The sequence below is a fragment of the Pectinophora gossypiella genome, chromosome 7 (assembly GCF_024362695.1).
Source record: "Pectinophora gossypiella chromosome 7, ilPecGoss1.1, whole genome shotgun sequence".
NCBI lineage: Eukaryota > Metazoa > Arthropoda > Insecta > Lepidoptera > Gelechiidae > Pectinophora > Pectinophora gossypiella.
Window position 1 is genome coordinate 6,631,762 of NC_065410.1, and position 20,569 is coordinate 6,652,330.

At 35.9% G+C, this 20,569-nt stretch overlaps 2 protein-coding genes across 6 annotated transcripts; one reads left to right on the top strand and one right to left on the bottom strand.

The window, feature by feature from the left end:
• The first annotated feature begins 174 nt into the window (after window positions 1–174).
• Window positions 175–17,684, top strand: LOC126368560 (DNA repair endonuclease XPF). 3 transcript variants are annotated; one of them, XM_050012596.1, is made up of 16 exons: window positions 175–190; window positions 9,806–9,955; window positions 10,046–10,198; window positions 10,280–10,460; window positions 10,603–10,715; window positions 11,182–11,347; window positions 11,757–11,893; window positions 11,974–12,128; window positions 12,211–12,701; window positions 12,789–13,100; window positions 13,318–13,414; window positions 13,608–13,726; window positions 13,822–13,995; window positions 14,439–14,579; window positions 14,874–15,068; window positions 15,579–17,684. In XM_050012596.1, the coding sequence occupies exons 2-16, from the start codon at window positions 9,825–9,827 to the stop codon at window positions 15,732–15,734; spliced, it is 2,721 nt and encodes a 906-aa protein (XP_049868553.1). In that variant the 5' UTR covers window positions 175–190; window positions 9,806–9,824; the 3' UTR covers window positions 15,735–17,684. The 3 variants fall into 3 exon arrangements, with proteins under 3 accessions (XP_049868553.1, XP_049868552.1, XP_049868551.1); XM_050012595.1 differs by lacking the exon at window positions 175–190 and adding an exon at window positions 4,697–4,892; XM_050012594.1 differs by lacking the exon at window positions 175–190 and adding an exon at window positions 9,680–9,698.
• LOC126368587 (protein-L-isoaspartate(D-aspartate) O-methyltransferase) lies at window positions 14,014–20,191 on the bottom strand. Of its 3 annotated transcripts, none has more exons than XM_050012652.1 (8): window positions 20,125–20,191; window positions 19,549–19,704; window positions 19,340–19,476; window positions 18,824–19,049; window positions 18,450–18,535; window positions 17,232–17,309; window positions 16,951–17,038; window positions 14,014–14,128 (listed from the first exon to the last, which is right to left on the bottom strand). In XM_050012652.1, exons 1-8 carry the CDS (start codon window positions 20,186–20,188, stop codon window positions 14,088–14,090), a joined length of 876 nt encoding a protein of 291 aa, XP_049868609.1. In that variant the 5' UTR covers window positions 20,189–20,191; the 3' UTR covers window positions 14,014–14,087. The 3 variants fall into 3 exon arrangements, with proteins under 3 accessions (XP_049868609.1, XP_049868611.1, XP_049868610.1); XM_050012653.1 differs by lacking the exon at window positions 14,014–14,128 and adding an exon at window positions 15,743–15,936; XM_050012654.1 differs by lacking the exon at window positions 20,125–20,191 and having other exon boundaries at window positions 19,549–19,955.
• Between the last annotated feature and the right edge of the window lie 378 nt (window positions 20,192–20,569).

The window sequence follows — 20,569 nt, forward strand, 5'->3', positions numbered from 1 at the left end:
TGATTGAAGAATTAATTAAAAGAAAAAGGGCGGGAAACGCCGTGTTTAGAGGACGTAGTTTTCAGCGCTAAAATTTTAAAATTATTATTTTCGCGATAAGGATTGGTTTTTCTTAGTATAATTTGTATATATCTTATAACTTACTTGTATAGTTTATTATTTAAAAGTGTAGTTAGCTGTATTCACATTGGTAAGTCTTTTAATTTTTTTTTGGCGCCATGGGCGATCCGCCCGACGACCCAGGGGGCACGATTCCCCCTGAAAGGTCTCAACAAGAAAATTTCACTAAACCTACTAGCATGGACATATTAATAGATGTGCTGGAGTCATCAATGGACACTGATTGCTCTACTTCGGCACCGACTTCTAATAAAAGTCGCAAACGAGCTACTCCACGTCGCGTTTGTAGTACCTGCCACAAGAAAAAAAGACGACAAGGAAAGGAAAGCAGTCCAAATGACTGCCACTGTCTTTTATTAAAAGACGAAATAGACCAAAGTACACAGCTTCGGAAACATCAGGCCCCTCAGGAATCTGAGGCTCCTCATGGGTCGCAAGTCTCTCAGGTATCTAATGACTCACCGGTATCCAATGATCCATCAACCCGTATTCCTATCGGTCGCGTCTCGTATGAACCTCTGGACCGTTCTCCATACATTGTTCATGTTCAAAGAGAAACATCATCCAGTAATGATGGAGTAACCCTTCACCCTGTTTCTTTCGGCCGTTTTTTAAAACGAAACAATATTCAAGGTATCGTCAATGGTAGCTTAAAAAGGATAGGACGAAATCGAATTTCCATGGAATTTTCCAGTTACATGTTTGCAAATACCTTCCTATCTAATCAGAATTTACTAATGGAGAAATTTAAAGCTTTTATTCCTACTTTCAATATCACCCGAATGGGAGTTGTTAGAGGTGTGCCCGCAGACTGGTCAGATGAGGAGATCATTGCAAACATTACTGTCCCTATAGGTTGCGGTCCTATTATTAAAATAAGGAAGATAAAACAAAAAATTACAGTTAATAATACTACGGAATACTTATTCAAAGGTACCATTGTCGTCACTTTTGACGGACAGGTACTTCCTACTCGTGTTTATATGTGCTATACATAGTGTTGGGTTCTTACCCGGAAAATTCCCGCGTTTTGGGAATTTTCCCAATTCTGAGGGAAAAAACCCGAAAAATTCCCATTTCAAGGGAAAATATTTTTTATCGCATATATTTGTATTAAAAGTAAGGATTTCCAACAAAGACCATTTAAATATAATGTATGCCTACTTATGCCCAATTTATCTTCTGTCGTAGTGTCGTATGAACTCTTAAAATACTTAAAGGAGATCATCGGATTTCGGCCCAGAAGTCAAAGTGCCGGCCAAAAAATAATTTTGCTATATTCCGTTAGATCTTATCCATATGAGCATTTATTACTATGGCACCAAAGCTGTAGGGTCAATATCTTCGGTTTTATTCGATTTTAAAAAACTGTATTTTTCATACATTTTAGGTGAAAATGTAAAGTGCCGGCCAAGTAACAATAATGGTATATATCCTTAGAACTTATCCGTCTGAGCATTTATTACTATGGCACCAAAGCTGTAGGGTCAATATTTTCGGTTTTATTCGAATTAAAAAAAACTGAATTTTCATACATTTTTGGTGTAAATGTGAAGTGCCGGCCATGAAACAATATTTGTATATCCCGTTAGAACTTATCCATTTTACCATTTATTATTAGGGCACCAAACGTCTATGACCATTATTTTGACTTTTGTTGGACTTTACGTTATAGTTTCTGTGTGAAAAGTGCCGGTCAGCAAAAAACACATGTCAAAGCTATCGAGAAGATACCTGTAAACATTATTCACTATGACAAAAACGTGTATGACCATTAATTAGTTTGGCTTTTGTTGGATTTAAAAAAAAACTTGATTTTTGATTCATTTTGTATAAAAATAAAATATAACAGGCGCGTTATTTAAAAGATCGTCAGAATGTTTATTACTATGGCATTAAACGACTATGACCAATATTTTGAACTTAATTCGATTTTCCAAAAATCAAAAAAAGTTTTATCTAGTGATAATGTAACTATCTTGCTAAAGGCGTAATATGGTGGTCGTCTTTTGAAAAGTAGGTTTGCGTTTGACCACTACCTTACCTGATGGTGATACACGCTTAAGAAACTATTTTTTTTTAAAGAAAAGTGTATACAAGGAATAAACAGTGGGGTGATAGAGGTACCTACTATGTTATCGGCCGAGTAGCACCAGGACATTGTGATAGGCATATTTGCAAAGTACAACTACCCGACTCCTGTTTTCCCTAACAGATACTTCAGACGTCATGCCAATATACGAGTTTCGTCACTAGATGGCAAGCTTATCTTTGGAGGGTGGTAACCATTTACAGTCAAGGTGAATCAATACCATAATTCAACCTAAACTTAGGCCGTAACGTTGAGTCGAATGCAAAAACTACAGCCAACGTCATATCTAAAATCAGATAGTATTAATATAGAAGTTCACCTAACAACATACAAAACAAAAACACAAAGTATTTATCTCACTAATAACTAGTCATTGGGAAAGCTCTGCTTGTTGTCATTGTTAAAATGTATAAAAAAAAGTTTTTTTAAAAAGTCCAATAAAAGCCAAAGTCGACATTTGGTAGTATAGTAAAAATACGTCGTTCAAGTCGTTTACCAAAAGATTTGACTTATTTTGTTTCGCTGGCTGACATTTTTCCCATTTAAACCAAAACGGAAAGAGACACGAATAAAAAGTCAAGATAACGGTCAAAAATGTTTTGCGCCAGATTATTAAATGTTCTAAAGGTCCTTTGTAATCCGCCGTACCGCATTTTTTACCCAAAGCACTTTATTTTCATACAAAATAAATGAGAAATCAAGAATTTTAAAATCCAATTAAAGCCAAACTAATGGTCATACACGTCTGGTGTCATAGTAAAAAATGTTCAGAACAATCTACTCGAAAGGTTGGACACATTTTTTTTCTCTGACCGGCACTTTCAAATTTGGGCCGGCCAAAGTATGGAAAGCCGATGATCTAATTGGAAATATATTTTGAATGGAATGTTCGATTTTAATAATTTCATGCAATAGGATATATAGGATGCTTTTGGCACGAGAGAATGTCATCATCGAGGAGCAACATGGTTTTGTGCAAGAAATTGGGAGGCACGAATACCTACAGATATTATTTACTTGAACTATGAAAAAGCTTTTGATCGAGTTCCTGTCACACCATTGATTGCTAAATTAGAGCCCTTTGGAATCAGAGGCAATGTCGTGAAGTGGATTGAAGACTTCCTGTCAAATCGCACATTCTCTGTGCGCATCGGAGAATCATACTCTGTTCCCAGAAAAGTCCTCAGCGGTGTGCCGCAGGGATCGGTATTAGGACCTATTTTATTAAGTATCTACCTTACAGATCTTAAACATGGTATCATGTCTGATATATCACTCTTTGCAGATGACACGAAAATAACAGGGAATCCACTTATTAGCCATAATATAATCCAAGATGATCTTGATAGAGTAATTGCTTGGACCCGAGATTGGCTAATCACATTAAACGTAGACAAATGCACTGTGTTGCATGTTGGCAGTAACCACCCCACGTTGAGTTACACCATTGACTCAAAACCTCTCGAGTGTGTTAAAAAACAAAAAGACCTTGGCATAACGATAACACATAATCTAAAGTGGGACGAACACATTATTGGAATCACTAAGAAGGATAACTCCCTCTTATACATAATTAGAAAAGCTTTTTATCATATAGATACGGAATTGTTTCTTAGGCTTTACAAAACTTACTTACGTCAAACCGCTGTTAGAACATGGGTTTCAAATATGGAGACTTTACTATCGGAAGGACATTGCACTACTAGAGAGAGTCCAAAGAAGAGCAACAAAGATGGTGACAGTACTGGCTGGCCGGAGTGGACCTTAGCGGGGGCCGCAGGACTCTCACCTCTGGCTTGACTTCATTGGCCAGCCAGAGTGGGGCGTTAGAGCTATACGCTCGCAGGGTGGAAGTGAAAGATGCATAAGTCGCGAGTTGGTAAGGCGGGTAAACCGCCTCGCAGAAAGCGGTGTACACCTCTTGACACCCTGAGATGCTCACAACCATGTTGCTGCCTTGCCGTCCAGTCGCGTCGGCTAGATAGGTGGCCCAACCAGTGAGTGACGAGTCACCGCCTGCCCCATGTATCTCTGTTATTAACATTGGTCGAGCAGGCGCCATAGTCCCCCATAGCCCCAGTATATAGGTTCACTAACCCCCAACCCAATAGCCCAGTTCCTTTTGTTCCCATAATCTGCAATAGTCCTACACGAACCAGGGATTGTCTTTGGGTGCACTCCCATAGTGCATACAGGGATAATCGCCGGTTGGTGTCACAACACATTTAGAGTAAATTGTCTTAAGGGGCCTCTACGTGTTGGCTTCGGCCCCACGCACGCCTTCCAAAAGTCCGGGACTCCATGACAGACCCGACCCGAGACATGGAAACGACATACAAATAATAATAAGATTAAAAACAATTAAATAAAAAATATTTTCCCATGATTCGGGAATTTTTCGGGTGTTTATTTTATTTTCCCATATTTTCCCGATATTTTTTCTTTCCCACCCAATTTTTTCTTTCCCTGCCCATCACTAGCTATACAGCCTTACCTGTGTCTCTTTATATATATCCTACTGTACAATGTTACAACTGCTGTAAATATGGACATGTAAAAAATCAGTGTCGCTCAACCCCAAGGTGCTCAAAGTGTGGTAAAGGGCACACTAGAGAGTCCTGTGATGTAGAGGAGGAAGAATATAAGTGTTGTTTGTGTGGAGGATGCCATGAAGCCACAAGTAAGAAATGTTTAGAGTTCAGCAGACAGAAAGCCATAAAAGAAACCATGAGTAAAAGTTGTGTATCATATATGGAAGCTGTGAAGCTTCACCCACCTGTTTCCAGAGTTTCGTATGCAGAGGCCTTACTTACTGCTCCACCCTCTCCTTCAAAAGCATCTTCACCTTCCAATTCACCATCCACTCCCAATAATCCTAACTTCTCAACACAACAAAACATTTCCCGTTCTTATAAAAAGACAGTCTTCCTCAAGCCCAGGTCAACCACTTCCTATAACCCTAAGGGTTATGATCATATTGCTCATAATGAAATAATTAGACAACCCACTTTAGATAAAAGCAAACCAGTTTATAGTGGTGAGCCTAGTGAAACTTCTAAGACATCTGAGATTATAAAAGAATTAATAAAGTTACTTTCCACCTCTACTACTATTTCACCGTCCAACGTTGCCTATATCATAAATGTTTTATACGAACTTACAGCAAATACCCAAGATGGACCTAAAAGCCAAGGCAATACAATGGAATTGTCAAAGCCTTAATAGTGTTAAGAAAACTGAACTGATTTATCTTATAAATAAATATCAACCTTTTGTTCTATGTCTCCAGGAAACATGGTTTAAGCAGGATACAATTTTTAAAGTTCCTGGTTATTCCTGTATCCGAGAAGATAGACCACATGAGCATGGCGGAGTAGCCATACTCATCAAAAATTCCCTTTCTTTTTCTCCTTTCACCCTTCCTCCTCATGACAGCAACATATCAATTGTTGCTGCTATTGTAAATAACATTTGTTTTATATCTGTATATTTTTCTCGTCCTAGTGTAAGTATTTTTGTTGAAATTAAGAACATTCTTAGCCTCTTACCTAAACCATTTGTAGTCATGGGAGACTTTAATTCACACCATCAAAGCTGGGGCTGCTCTACATCCACATATTATGGTAATGAATTATTAGGCATTCTGGATTCACTTAATCTATGCGTATTAAATACTGGTTTAATAACTCGTCTTGGAGGCCCTCGGCAGGAGCCTAGTGCTCCAGACTTATCTATTTGTACACCTGACCTTGCATCTCTTCTCTCATGGGCCCCTTTGGAATCAAGACTAGGTAGCGACCATTATCCATTAGTAATTACTTTTCCCTTTAATAAACCTTCCAAATTAGTAAGAAGAACTCATTTGAAACACAAGCTGGCAGATGCAGACTGGAATTTATTTAGTATTAGAGCCAAGAATAAATTAGTAGATTTACCAGAAATTACGCAGAACAATGTGGTAGACTGTTCAGAAAAATTAGCTACAATGTTAATCGAAGTAGCTAATGAAACTTTTCCCTTAAAGAGTAATTCTCCTGAATGGATCCCATCTCCACCATGGTGGGATGAGGAATGTACAAAAGCAGTTAGACAAAGAAAAGAGGCAGAAAAAGAGTACTGTTTATGTATGTCTGATTATAACTTTATTATTTATTCTCAAGCTGCTATTTCTACACAGATTCTACTTAAAAAAAAGAAATATGATGGATGGAAAAAGTTCTGTCTATCTTTATGCCCAAATGTAAAGCCGTCTTTAGTCTGGCAGAATATTAGACGGTTCAGGTCCGTTTTTAATGACTCCCAACACAGTGTGATATCTCCTATTCTTGCTGAACAGGTCATGGATCGTTTGGCTCCTCCATCAGCCCCTGAAAACTTTATTGTTTCTCCTTTTACTGATTTACCATTCAATCCAAATAATAATATTCAACATGATGACATGAACGCTCCATTCACTTTGCTAGAATTGAAGGGTGTTCTCTCTTATGTTAAAGATTCGGCTCCGGGCGAAGACGGTATACCATACTCCTTTCTCACCCACCTTGACGCTAATGGCCTTAATTACTTTCTCACAATCATAAATTATGTCATTTTCACTGGTGTTATTCCAAACACTTGGAGGACTCAAACATTAATCCTGTTATTAAAGCCAAATAAGTCAAAACTTGATCCTGCTTCCTATCGTCCAATAGCCTTATCTTCAGTCTTGCTCAAAATAACAGAACATTTAGTAAAAAACCGTCTAGAATGGTTCATTGAACATAATAAACTTCTTTCTGCTAGTCAGTTTGGATTTAGAAAGGGAAAAAGCACATTTGACAGTTTGGGTATTTTGACCACAGACATACGGCTAGCTTTTTCTAGAAATGACTCGGTGGTTGCTGCTTTTTTAGATATCAAATCCGCATACGACAATGTAATTATTTCCATACTTCATCAGAAATTATTATTATTAAACATACCATATGTATTGAGTAATTTCATTATTAACATGTTATCCGAAAGGTTTATTAAATACCGAGTGATGAATGAAGACGATTCATGGATATGCAGGACCGTCTGGAAAGGTCTACCACAAGGTTCAGTTTTAAGCCCTATATTGGTGCTAATTCCTGTAAACACCATCTAATTTTATTTTAAGTTATATCTGTCATTTTCTTATCCGCCGAAAAGGAAAGGGACGGGTAATCGACAAGCATAAAATTTATGGAACACACGTCAATTTTAAGCACAAATCTAAAACAACCGTCTAAAAATTCGCCCGGGTTATTCATTTATTTACTCATTCTTCCTAAAATTAAGAGCTGTCAATCATCCGTCCCTTTCCTTTTCGGCGGATAAGAAAATGACAGGTATAACTTAAAGTAAAATTAAGAGATGTCTGCAGGAATCGGGGCAACTATATAACTTATATACCTACGACTTAGAGAATTCATTGTATGGATATTCTAACGTCCTGCAATATGCAGATGATTTACTGTTATATGTTTCGGGGCAATCTACGGAGGATATTTGCGGCTCTCTTTCATCTGCACTATCTAATCTAAAGATATGGTTAGACAACAATGGTCTTAATCTATCTCCATCTAAAAGCTCTGTGGTTCTTTTTACTAGGAAAAGAATTCACCCAGATGTAAATGTTTTGTACAATAAATTGCCTTTACCCGTTAACAAACATTACAAATTCCTGGGAGTTATTTTGGACTCTAAACTTTCTGGTGAGCCTCACTGCGATTATGTTCTGAAGAGATGTGAGCGTAATCTAAATATTCTTAGATGCATTTCTGGGGTTTGGTGGGGAGCCCATCCGTTTACCATGAAACTCCTATACAACGCTCTTATAAGGAGTGTTCTTGATTACGGATCATTTTTGTTACATCCAGGAAATGTAGGTCCTTTTAGAAAGTTGGATGGCATTCAATCAAAAGCCCTTAGACTCGTAACCGGTGCGATGAAATCTAGCCCGATAAATTGCCTCCAAGTTGAGTGCTGTGAAGCACCCTTAGCGTTGAGACGACAATATCTGTGCGATAGATTTTTCTTTCGAATTTTGCAGATTGTAAATAACCCTTTATTCACTAAAATTGCTAGACTCTCTGAGGAAATTGTTTCCTCATCCTATTGGGTTCATAAAGATCTCCCTTGTTTAGTTAAAAGTTATAAAAGATTCAATAATATAGTTGCCCCGACTTATCGATCTTCCTTGTTGCCCTTATATCAATCTAGTTTTAGTTGTCTCGTATTAAAGCCTACCATTATTTACGATTTTATTAAAAATGATTCCAACCAAAACTTTGAATTTAGAAATGCTGTCAACGAAAATTGGTCTGACACACATTGTATATACACTGATGCCTCTAAGCATTCCGGTAGAAGTTGCGTCGGTGTGGGAGTCTATCACTCTCAATTCAATATTGTACAGAAAATTAAACTTCCACCGGAGACATCTGTCTTCACAGGTGAGTGTTTTGGCCTCTTCAAGGCATTGGAGTACATAATTTTAATGAAACTACAAAAATCTATTATATTTACTGATTCTCTCAGCTCTCTGCAGGCAATAGAACGCTTTGCCTTTAAATCTCACAAACAGGTCCCTTTAATTTTTTCTATCAGAGATTTGTTGTTACAATGCAGGGTGAAGGGTTATAATGTCACTTTGGCATGGATTCCAGCACACGTTGGTATAACTGGTAATGAAAGGGTGGACCGATTAGCTAAGGATGCAGTTCTTTCTGGAGATATTTTCCCTTACAACAACTTTAGTCACGACTTACAGAACTTACCTGACATATACTTAAGAGACGCCTGGAATGTGCTTTGGGCTAACAACATGGCCAAAGGTAAATACTACCGTGTTATCCAAGAATCGATCCCAAATAAACCTTGGTTTTTTAAATCAGGCTTAGGTATTGATAAAAGAGCAACCTCTGTCATATGCAGACTTCGCCTAGGGCACGTCTGCACTCCAGCACATCTATATAAATGTAATATTATATCCGATCCATTTTGTTCCTGCGGTGAATATGGAGATGTCAATCATATTTTCTTCTCCTGTCCCTTAAATGACCATTCCAGTTTTATTACCCAATTGCTCCATATCCAAGTTCCGCTCCCTACTTCTATTTCTTGTTTACTTTATTTAAATTGTTCTATTGTATATAAAACTATTGCCCTATATATTGCTAAAAATGATATTAATTTATAAAAACATGTATTTGTAAATATGTAATTGTAAATAACATGTATATATCTAACTAGAATATCCCAAATTCCAATCCTGTTTCCCTTCATTTTATTACCGTATTTCTTTTCCATATCCACGTTTCCCTAACTTTAATTCCTTGTATTTGGCTAAATGCGTTGCGAAGCCATTACAAAAAAAAAAAAAAAAAAAAAAAAAAAAAAAAAAAAAAAAAAAAAAAAAAAAAAATTAATTAAAAGGAAAAATGACATTTTGTCGATTGACATAGTGGGTTGGGGTTAGTGGGTAGGTTAAGTTAGGTTGTATTTGTAGTCTGTGGTTAAGTTTGTTTTGGTCAGTTTCGAATATTTTATTTATTTGTAATAATTTCTATGGTATATGGTATTTCTCAGCCTCTTTTAAAGGTCAGCAATGGAGGTAAACGAAGAGGAAGAAATTGAACATGAAACTCAAAACATAGAAACTAAATACCCCTTACTACCGTTTGAAAAACAAATCTTCATTGATATGTTCGAAAAAGATGCTCTGCTTATAATGGCAAAGTAAGTTTTTACTTTAAATAAAATGACGACCGGTTGCTATACAACCATAAACCGTTAGACAATTCATATTTGTGAATTTTTAAATTGCAGGGGACTCAACTATACCTCAATACTATCAAATCTATTGTGGGTATTCAAAGATCCTGGAAACTTAGTGCTAGTTATAAACAGTGGCGAATATGAAGAAAAACTCCTCACTGAGAAATTCAACCTGACGGCATTGCCTGCTCTTGGAACAGAAAGGTAACAATTTATTTTTATTTTGCGTTATTGTCTGTATTATGCATAATGTTATGTTAATTTTTGTAATAATTTGTAATTCAGAGAGAAAGCTTATTTGGAAGGAGGCATCTACTTTGTGTCAACTCGCATATTGGTGGTAGACCTGTTGAAGGACCGTGTGCCAATCTCACACATCACTGGCATAATTGTGCTAAGAGCACACACTGTGTTGGAATCTTGCCAGGAAGCGTTTGCACTGAGGTTGTATAGACAAAAAAATAAGGTAAGTAAATCTGTTAATTTTGTTTAGTCATAAATCCCATTGCTATTTTAATATTATTTTCTCTCATAATTTTTCTGATGTTTATCAATTTTATTGTACTATAAAGTACCTATTATGTTGTAATTAGTTATTTGTAATTTAGACAGGTTTCATCAAGGCATTTTCCAACTCGCCTATATCCTTCACATTTGGATACCATCAAGTAGAAAAGGTTATGAGGGCACTCTTTGTCACTGAACTGTTCTTATGGCCTAGGTAAGTTGACTTCAGTTACATAATAATGACTACCTATCTTATTTTTAATAATTAAATAAAACTGAAATTAATAGTAGTAACAAAGATCAATGACGAAAACTTAACATAGCATCACCCCTGTAACCTCGAAAGGGTAGGCAGAGGTGTATAGAATATTGTACACCCATTGATTTACCACTACCATAGATACAACACTTGACACAAAAATGCGGCGAAAACTTAGTGAATGTAAATACACAGTGGTATATACATTCAATAAAATTGTGTCAAATTAAGAAAGTATGCATCGTCTTATTATGTATACTAGCGCGTGGTGCGTCGTAACGCGGTTGTTTGTAGATCTGTCGAGAACTTATCCTGTGATTTTGTACACAAGAGTAATTAAGATTTCTTTCTTTTCATTGCTCCTATATAATACATAATATGTATGTTGAATATTATTCAACTTAAAACCTATACTTTACAGGTTTCATGGTGCGATTATCAAAAGTCTTAAAAGCAGGAAGGCTGAAGTTGTGGAGTTGCATGTGCCAATGACCACAAACATGACATTCATCCAAACTTGTCTACTGGACATCATGAACTACACTGTCAAGCAGTTAAAGAGTATGAATAGAACTTTGGATATGCAGGCAAGTTATTACATTGGGATATTTAACTTCCCAATTACATTGGGATATTTAACTGGGTCAAAGATAAATTATAAAATGCTAATTTAGAAATAGAAGTAGAAGACTAAGATGATCAAAAATCATTTTACTTTTCGACTTATTTTCAAATTTTATTAATGGATTAAGTAACAGTGACTATGACATTATTGAAGACCACTTCCTGCTGTATTTGTCCACATTTGCTGCAGCCTGTATAGTGTCTGTATACATATAGTGTTACAACTTTACAAAGAATGTTCATGTAAAAAAATGAAAGTGACTACACAATAAATATTTGGTGCAATCTCTTTGTTTTCCTGTTTATAAAAAAATAAAACAATAGTAGGTATAACAAACTAAACTCTTTCTCTCTTATGGCCTTAATTTCTAGGAAATAACAACAGAAAATTGTATGACTAAGAAGTTCCACAAAATTCTCCAGTCACAGTTGGATTGTGTTTGGCATCAGCTAAGCACCAGAACTAAGGAATATATTCAAGACCTCAAAGTTCTTAGAAGTATGATTATGTCAGTATTATTTTATGTCAATTTTAATTGATGCTGCTTAAGAGACAAACAAATAATTCCATAACATTTTAACATTTCAGAAACCTCATTCATGATGACTCTGTGTCATTTTACGCCCTTGTTAGTAAATACAGATCACCGGAATATGCCAAAATAAACTCGGGTTGGATACTCTTAGACTCTGCTGAGCAGTTATTTACATTGGCCAAAAACAGAGTGTTTAACTCCAAAAATGGTAAATATTTACACTCTTTCTACTTTCTATTTTAGAGGATGTGACTGATTACTTTGCTGAACAGCAGTATTATAATTTTCAGCATTTGAACCAGAACCGTGTCCTAAATGGAAATGTCTCAGCGATTTATTACTAGATGAGATACCAAAAGAAGTAAGGACTACACAAAATAGCTCCTTAAATAAAACCAAGATACTTATACTGTGTCAAGACAATAAAACTTGCAGCCAGTTGAATCATTATCTCACCATGGGCGCCAACAAATACCTCTTCTACACTGCTTTTAGAAGAGATATTACTATAAATAAATTGTCATCAAAATTCACTGGTTTCAAAAACCAATTACCTACTGATAAAGTAGTTAAAAAAGAGAAAACGAAGAATTCCAAACAGAATGACAATAAAAATGTTCAGAAAGAAGATATTGATACAAAAAGTGAACTAGAAGATGATGATGAATTTAATGTAGATGAATCAAACAAATCCAATTATGTGTTAACATTGACACAAGTCGCATCACAGGCCCACACAAGCAAAGATACAAATGAAAGTATGTTTGAGCCTATTTCTCAGGTATAAATATGTTCTTATCATTCCATTAATAAACACGACTTTTTAAATAATAATGTAGTATGTGTACTTATATTTTACATTTCACAGCTGGACAATCTAGATATAACACAAATCGAAGCTGAAAAACCCCTAATTTATATACAAACATTCAAAGAAAATGGAAATCACCTTTCACTAGAGAAGACCCTAGAAACGTTACGGCCAGAATACATTATAATGTATCACAGTGATATATCCGCAGTAAGACAGATAGAAATATTTGAATGCAAGAAAAAGGCTGAAGAACCAGTGGCTAAAGTGTATTTTATGATTCACGACAAAACTGTGGAAGAACAAGCATACCTCACTGCCTTGAAGAGGGAGAAACAGTCCTTTGAATTGCTTATTCAAACCAAATGTGTAAGGTCACGTTTATGTATATGTAGTGTTGCAGTTTGTATCCATCATTCATTAAGCGCACAATCTTACCACTACTTAGTATAGGCTTTTGTATAATTTCTACATTTCTCTCGCCTCTAGCTCTAACTAGCATCATCCTAGCTATCGTCGAACCATCAGAGCTACTGATCAGCCCAATAAGCAACTTCATTCTCTTAGGTGTTTCTCATTTTGACAGGTAATGGTTGTTCCTTCATATCAAGATGGAAAAACTGATGAATACTTCAATATGAATGTTGAAGAGGAAGATGATTCAAAAGACACTCGAAAAGCTGGTAATAGTAAAGCTTTATATTATTTATTATGCATTTCATTACGAATAAAATTTTTCGCATGTTGTCATCATTTTCTAAAATAGGCTAAATTTTTATTATTTTATTTCAAAAGCTGTAAGTACCTAGTACCTACTTTTGTTTCAACTTTGTTACAATAGGCTATTTGGTAGATAAATATTTTTATTTATTACAGGGGGGCAAACTCAAATTAAAGAGAAACCAGTGGTAATAGTGGACATGAGAGAATTCCGCTCGGATCTGCCCTCACTGTTGCATAAAAAAGGAATTAATATCGAACCGGTCACTATAACCGTGAGTACATGTTATTTACCAGTTGTATCTCTTTCTCTCGTAATATGATAAAAATATAGTTTGTATTAACATCAGCAGACTTCTATATTTCATAGATTGGAGACTATATCCTGACGCCAGATATATGTGTGGAAAGGAAGTCGATATCGGACCTGATCGGCTCTCTCAACTCGGGCCGCCTTTATACCCAGTGCACGCAAATGTGCCGTAACTACAGCCGCCCAGTCCTACTTATAGAATTTGACCAGAATAAATCCTTTAACCTACAGGTAAACAAATCCAAGGCCTTATGTAACATCGTTTAAATAATTTAATTTAATGGAAAATACAAAAGTTAAAATAAATAGTGTAATTTTAAGTCTTATAAATCTCTTCTTTTCCATGGGCCTCCAGTTCGGAAACCTGCAGATAGATATTAAATAAATTAGTAAATCATTTTACCCTTAATGTGTCGTCTAACACATGTTATTGTATATGTATATTAGGATGAGTTTCCAACAAAGCGGAGATGTACAGGAATCGACCAACACCGCGAGGGAGAGAGCCACAGCTCAGCTCTCTCACGCGCTGCGATTGGTCGATTCTGCACGTCTCCGCTGTAATCCATGGACTTCGTGTCAAAATTATAATATCTTTCGGTACTGAAATTTTACAGAAAAAATATTGGACATTAGCAATAGTTCAAATACCTGTTTGTTTAAACCTATTTTAGGGGCATTTTGTGGTGTCTACCGACATATCGGGTGCAGACATCCAACAGAAATTGCAACTGCTTACGATACATTTCCCAAGACTGAAACTAGTGTGGTCACCCAGCCCGTATGCGACTGCCGAGCTATTTTACGAACTTAAGGTAAAGATCTACTTAGATTTTAATAAATATAAACTTAGTAAATAAAAAAGAGTGTTTTTAGACTTTCGTGTCTGTAAATCCATATCTTGCTTTTTTTAATATAAAAACAATGTTAGATGTAATCAGAGGCTGTCAAAAATATAAAAAAGCGCTGCTATCTTTTACGCTTTATGGGTCTGTTAATAAACCTGATGTTAATCTGGAAAAAGTTAGTTCCCTATTTTAGCCGCAAAATGGCGAATGGCGGGTCTGGCTAAGGTCGACTTCTATTTGATAACAGAATAATGTTTACAGCAAGGTAGAAAAAACCCAAACGTGGCCGAGGCGCTAGCACTTAGTGGAGAGAACACCGCAGACGATATGAATTACGAGAGGTACAACGTGATGGTTCACGACTTTGTACAGAAGTTGCCTGGCGTGACTTCCAAGAATATAACTAGAATCATGAACAAAGGAGTGTCGCTCGACCATTTAATTACTCTCACACTGGTAAATATACCTTAAGATATTTTATTATCATTGTGCTTCGAACAAACGTATTTTCTTCCTGTATAATTAATAACTTGGTATGTTAAACAAGGAAATAGCTGTACTTTATTGTGTTCATCAAGTTTCATTTTAATGTAGACAGAGGGATTAGCAGTATTTATTGTGTCAAAATGGCCTAAAATAAATTTACAGCTCATGTGAAGCTTACTTTATGTAAAAAAGCTTATTATAAGATTAATGATTACCTAAATGATAAAAATGTCTGGTACTGAATGTGTTCCTCTAGTTATTTTAATAACTTGTAATGCATTGATTTACGTATAAGATGTGTTTCTGTTGCAGTTTCTTGTCATTTCTTCTCCTCAGCCATAACACCTTGCGAAATGACGTAAATTCAAAAATGTTAGATTGACCTTCAACAAGTTTATCCATGATAATTACGTTGAATAAATGATTCTGATTTTTGGCCATCACAGTGTGCCGCTAGTTAAGAATTAATTCTTCTTGCAGGAACAGTTAACAGAAATTATAGAAAACAAAAATGAAGCAGAATCATTGTACTCAATACTACATGTGGAAGCGAAACCTGCGGATGTTACCGGTAAAGACGATAAACCATACGGCAAGAGGAAATTCGCAGGGAAATTGTTCAAAAGTATAAAATAATACCAATGTTTTCTAGTTTTAGGTATTTATTTTATACAGTATATTAAGATTTAAGGTCCATTATTTTGAATACAAATATCAATAAATTTACTATTTTTATAAACATGTGACTCTGAATAATTGCCTCCAGTACGGTGTTAATTATTTATGACAATTTATACAAATATTAAAGTTGAGAGTATATGTATCTAACGCCAAGTACCTAGAACAAATTTTTGCCTTTTAATGGGCATTAGCGACTGCCAAATCTCGGGACAGAACTACTGTTGTAAATACATTATAGAGGTCAACACTTAGTAGACACATAGTCAGCTTTTCAGGATGGCGGCTTAAAGCTTCGAATTTATGATATTTCACATCTTGTTACTGCTTCCTGCCTTAAACAAGTTTACCATTACCAGGATTTTTTCTTACTATCTGGGCCTACAGAAGGTATTCACATGTCAAGTACAAATAGTATATTATGTGAATGAGACATATTGAAGTGAAATATATTAAATTCGAAGCATGCTTCCGCCATCTTGATGCTTACGGATATAAATATGCACGACAACAGGACGGCTAAGTGGCCGCCCGCCCTGGTTTTGTCCCTTGGCACTCCAGACTCTGTCCACAAAGATTATCTTGTCTACAATGCCCGATTATTGTTTGATGAAATATGTTACTAACAATGAAAGGCACATACGACTAATGAAGTACTATTATACACAAACCAATCTATTTTAAACTAAGGCAGAAAAATGCTTGCCACTGTTATTTTAAGAATATGTCTGCAGGCTGTAGAGAAGTGGCTTCATTTCATGCATTTGATTTATACATCTGGTTTGGCGATACATGTCTTTACAATTAAAGATAATAAACATTTTAACTTACTACTTCACATTATGCAACAAATCTTTGAAAACCCTGAAAATAAATAAAATCTCTACAGCTAACAGTCATTAAAATTTGAAGATGCTTTGCATTTTACATTTGTAAGCCACAAATCATTTGAATAGGATTACTTTTTACAAAAATATCGTCATGGATATAAATTTCAATAAATATAAGCGTAAAATTAACTTACTTAAGGTTTATCACAATTTTACATAGATTTGTAAAGCTACGAATCTTCAGGGTCTGCGAGGTTTCCATGCCGATCGTGCCGACAGGCATAAAAGGATCATCGCGCCAATGATTGAGACACAAATGAGAACGAATGGGATACGTCACTCACGGTATTGGTGGTCCTTGTCAGTGAGAGGGACGTAGATCACGCTCATCAACTTCTTCACTGTAGTGGTGCCATCAGCTGCCTTGTCCACCTGAAATAAGGATAGTTTTAATAACGGCCTTCACAAGCCATAGGCCGAAAACTAAAATGCCTTATATGATGTTAGATCAGCCATAGTGAACATGGATATGAAAGAAAGAAAAAGCATAGCTTTTTTTGCAATGTTCTACTAAAGAAATCTCAACTGATATTAATCTAATATAAAAAATTGTGAAAGATCTTACCTGCGTGAGGTGTTGTTCGCCACCCTCTGGCCCCACTGGAACTATCAGTCTACCTCCAGGTTTCAACTGTTCAATCAACTGAAAAGTAGACAACTATTAAATATGTATATATTGTGGCGCATAAATGTTTTTGTCATAATTTAAATTATCATAATCCTTTTTTTTTATAATTTTTACAAGGCATAACAGTAGGTTAGGGTGCGGCGGTGGTGGCCCTTGGGCCACCCCTACGCCGCCAGTATGTTTATCTTACACACGAAAAGTATACTGAATGATGACCAATGGCATGAAATAGTGTCAAAAAATATGACGACGACTTCAAAGCGAGATGCAGTTACGGCGTATATGTCAACTACATCAACACTCCGTTAATCGAAATGACTTTTTAATTTTTAATTGACTTTTAAACATTTTTGTACTTTGTACTAGAGTAATACATTATTTCCTACCTTATTTCGCGTTTTTATTACACCACTTATCATGGATACCCTACATTAATGATATGGCCAAACGTGGATGGAAATATCATTAAACGCTAACGTTTAAACGATATGGTCAGTTGAAGTTGGCCATTTCATGAAATACGACCATTTCATGAAATGGTCGATCATTTCATGAAATGGTCGATCATTTCATGAAATGGTCAATTCTATGATCTGGCCACGACATATCTTCTCTGCATACATAGGTATGAATTATGGAACTAAGCACATTTAATGTTAACGTTTAGTAGTAAAACCACCTTGTATTCACAACACCCTATTTGTGAAATACCCTATCCTTAACATTTATTTTGGTAAACTCATACTCTACTATCGGCTTATTCATGATGTAACTGTAAAACAAATGAGAAATAATATGGGAGTTATGAAAATATTATTTCAAAAATGGGTCTATAAAAATAAATAGGTCAATCAATATACTGTGTGACTACTAATCAATATACAACTATTTCCTAAAAATACCTGGGGGGCTAGAAAAGCCACATTGAAACAATTAATTTAAAAAAGCAATTGAATAATCAATAAAAAATATCAAGTTGTCCTAGACACTGGATCTTATCAAGCGGATTGATCTAGGGGACTTTTAAATTAGGGACTTGGTTGCAAATGATGTCACAAGGTTGCAGTCTCCATTGGGGCTGTATCAGCTCAAGCCTTTTCCATTTCAAAAAATAATAATATTAAGTTGTCATATCATTAAAAAGTATTCCCTTACAGCATTGGGCAGATGGGGAGCTGCTGCTCCGACATGTATAGCATTGAATGGTGCCTCTGATGGATAGCCCTGGCGACCATCACCAACTGAAAATAAATACTCACTTTAAATAATTGAGCATGGGTGTGTATATTCTAAAAATATAGACAAAAGATAATAATAATATCAATTTTCTTAAATAAACCATAATTTACAACTATTTTCCCAATTAACATACTCTGAGGTACAGCTTTATAGGATGAATTCACCCCCTATCTGTTGATATACCAGATACAATAAATTTTCAAATTATGTCTGGTCGAGATCTGTGTTCCGGCATTCGAAAGGTTAAAGGTAATTAAATTTGCTTAGAAATAGCAAAAGCAGATTCTTACCAACTAATTTAACTCTGTCAGATGTTAGCAACTGTGGGTTATCAGATTGTATATTTTTTGTGGCCATAGTGACAAGTTCTGGTATATGTTCAATGCCAACCACTCTCCCAGTTTCACCAAGCATGATAGCCATGCAAGCAGTCAGGTAACCAGATCCAGAGCCTACATCCAATGCCTTCTCACCAGGTATCAGCTGGCCCTTTAATTTTTCTAGTGCATGAGCATGCTGCAAAAAAAGGCTTAATTAAAATAAAAAATAAATTTTGTAAATAGAAATCGGCTTTTTTATTGATACCACTTTTTTCAGATTATTATTTAGGACATTTTAATTTCAAAGTTCTCTTGAAACAAATTCCCCTGAATATCCTCAGTAGTTCCATAGGCACAGGTGCAACAGTGGGATGAAGGTATAAGGCTGTTTTTAGTTATCGTCATTCAATATATTCTAGTATGTAAACGTAAAAAGTCGGCATAACTGTGAATTTAAGTATGTTTATCTAATACTAAGACACTTACCATATGGGGAGCGCTGATGGTAGCGGAATACCCTATTGATTGTGGGGAATCATGATACGGGGCATACGGGCAGTAATTTTTTCGATCAACAGCAGTCATAGCATTGGCAACATTATCAGATTTGATGATGCCGTTGGCTGCAAAAAAAGCTTACTTAGATAAACATCATAATAATAATAATATACAGTTACAAAAATAGCTGCTCTTACCGCGAAGGTTCCGAACCATATCGACATTGTTTATTCCATGGCTCCGCCAAGCCATATTTGATAAAATTAAGAAGCAACCTAACGGTACACAAAATTTTATCCACTGAGACGTAATTTTGTCGGATTTACAGGTAATAATTCTAAAAAATTCAGAATTTCTACCAGACAATTTTTTTTTTTTTTTTGTTTTGTTTTTCCCCGAAGGGTAAGGCAAAGGGAACTATGCCCATACAGCCATGTCTTACGTATTTTTTTTTCTTGATGATTAATGAAATGATGAAAGGTGATGATGATGAAACCTAAGCCCCCACCCTCGGAGTAGACTCCTACTCCGAACCCCAAACGAATTAACTCAAAAGTCCGCATAAACTTTTGAGTTATGAAGCGGCTTCCCGGCACGAAGCGAAAATAGGCAGATACACTTTGTTTATTGAATACTCCAATATAATAACACTCGCGAATGTCTTCCGACTAACTTAATGCGATCATTAACCACAAAACACCACTTCGTATTAATTATTTAGATTACTCAATGAAGAAAGCAACTGTCCCGTTCCCGTTTCCCGCCGAAAAGCCTTCTACCAGACAAACAAGAAAGAAATTTGGGTAGTCTCGTTTGACAGATGGGGACTTTTTTCATCCGTTTAAGAGTCAGGCTAAGATTAAATGACCCATGCTGCCTAGTTATCGTCAGTAAAGTGTTTATTACACTTGACAATCAATCAGAGAGACATCAAGCATGGAGACTCTGCTCATCGGTGCGCAGTGGGCAACAGTCCATGCAAGCAATTGATGCAAAGAGTATAGTAATTATATTATGCTGCTCTTTTGGGATAGGGCTAAGATTTCACCATACATTTTATACTTACTACTTACTTACACCCGCAACCTTGAGGCATCGGGTCGCAATGACGCTTGAGGCGTAATATAAGCGCTGATTTGTTTGTAATTTCGTTAACTCGTCAACGACTGATGAAGCTTCTTGAAAAATGAAGACTTCATCATTCCAGCCAAGACTGAT

Bases quoted from the DNA above. Each gene is read 5' to 3' on its own strand.
- LOC126368587 (XM_050012652.1), bottom strand. From the start codon at position 20,188: ATGAAAAAAGTCCCCATCTGTCAAACGAGACTACCCAAATTTCTTTCT. The intron at 19,050-19,339 runs GTAAGTGTCTTA...CTTTTTTTGCAG, and splicing joins CCATCAGCGCTCCCCATATG to CATGCTCATGCACTAGAAAA. The intron at 14,129-16,950 runs GTGAGTGACGTA...ATCTATCTGCAG, and splicing joins TGACAAGGACCACCAATACC to GTTTCCGAACTGGAGGCCCA.
- LOC126368560 (XM_050012596.1), top strand. From the start codon at position 9,825: ATGGAGGTAAACGAAGAGGAAGAAATTGAACATGAAACTCAAAACATA. The intron at 11,894-11,973 runs GTCAGTATTATT...TTAACATTTCAG, and splicing joins GTTCTTAGAAGTATGATTAT to AAACCTCATTCATGATGACT. The intron at 13,996-14,438 runs GTAAACAAATCC...AACCTATTTTAG, and splicing joins ATAAATCCTTTAACCTACAG to GGGCATTTTGTGGTGTCTAC.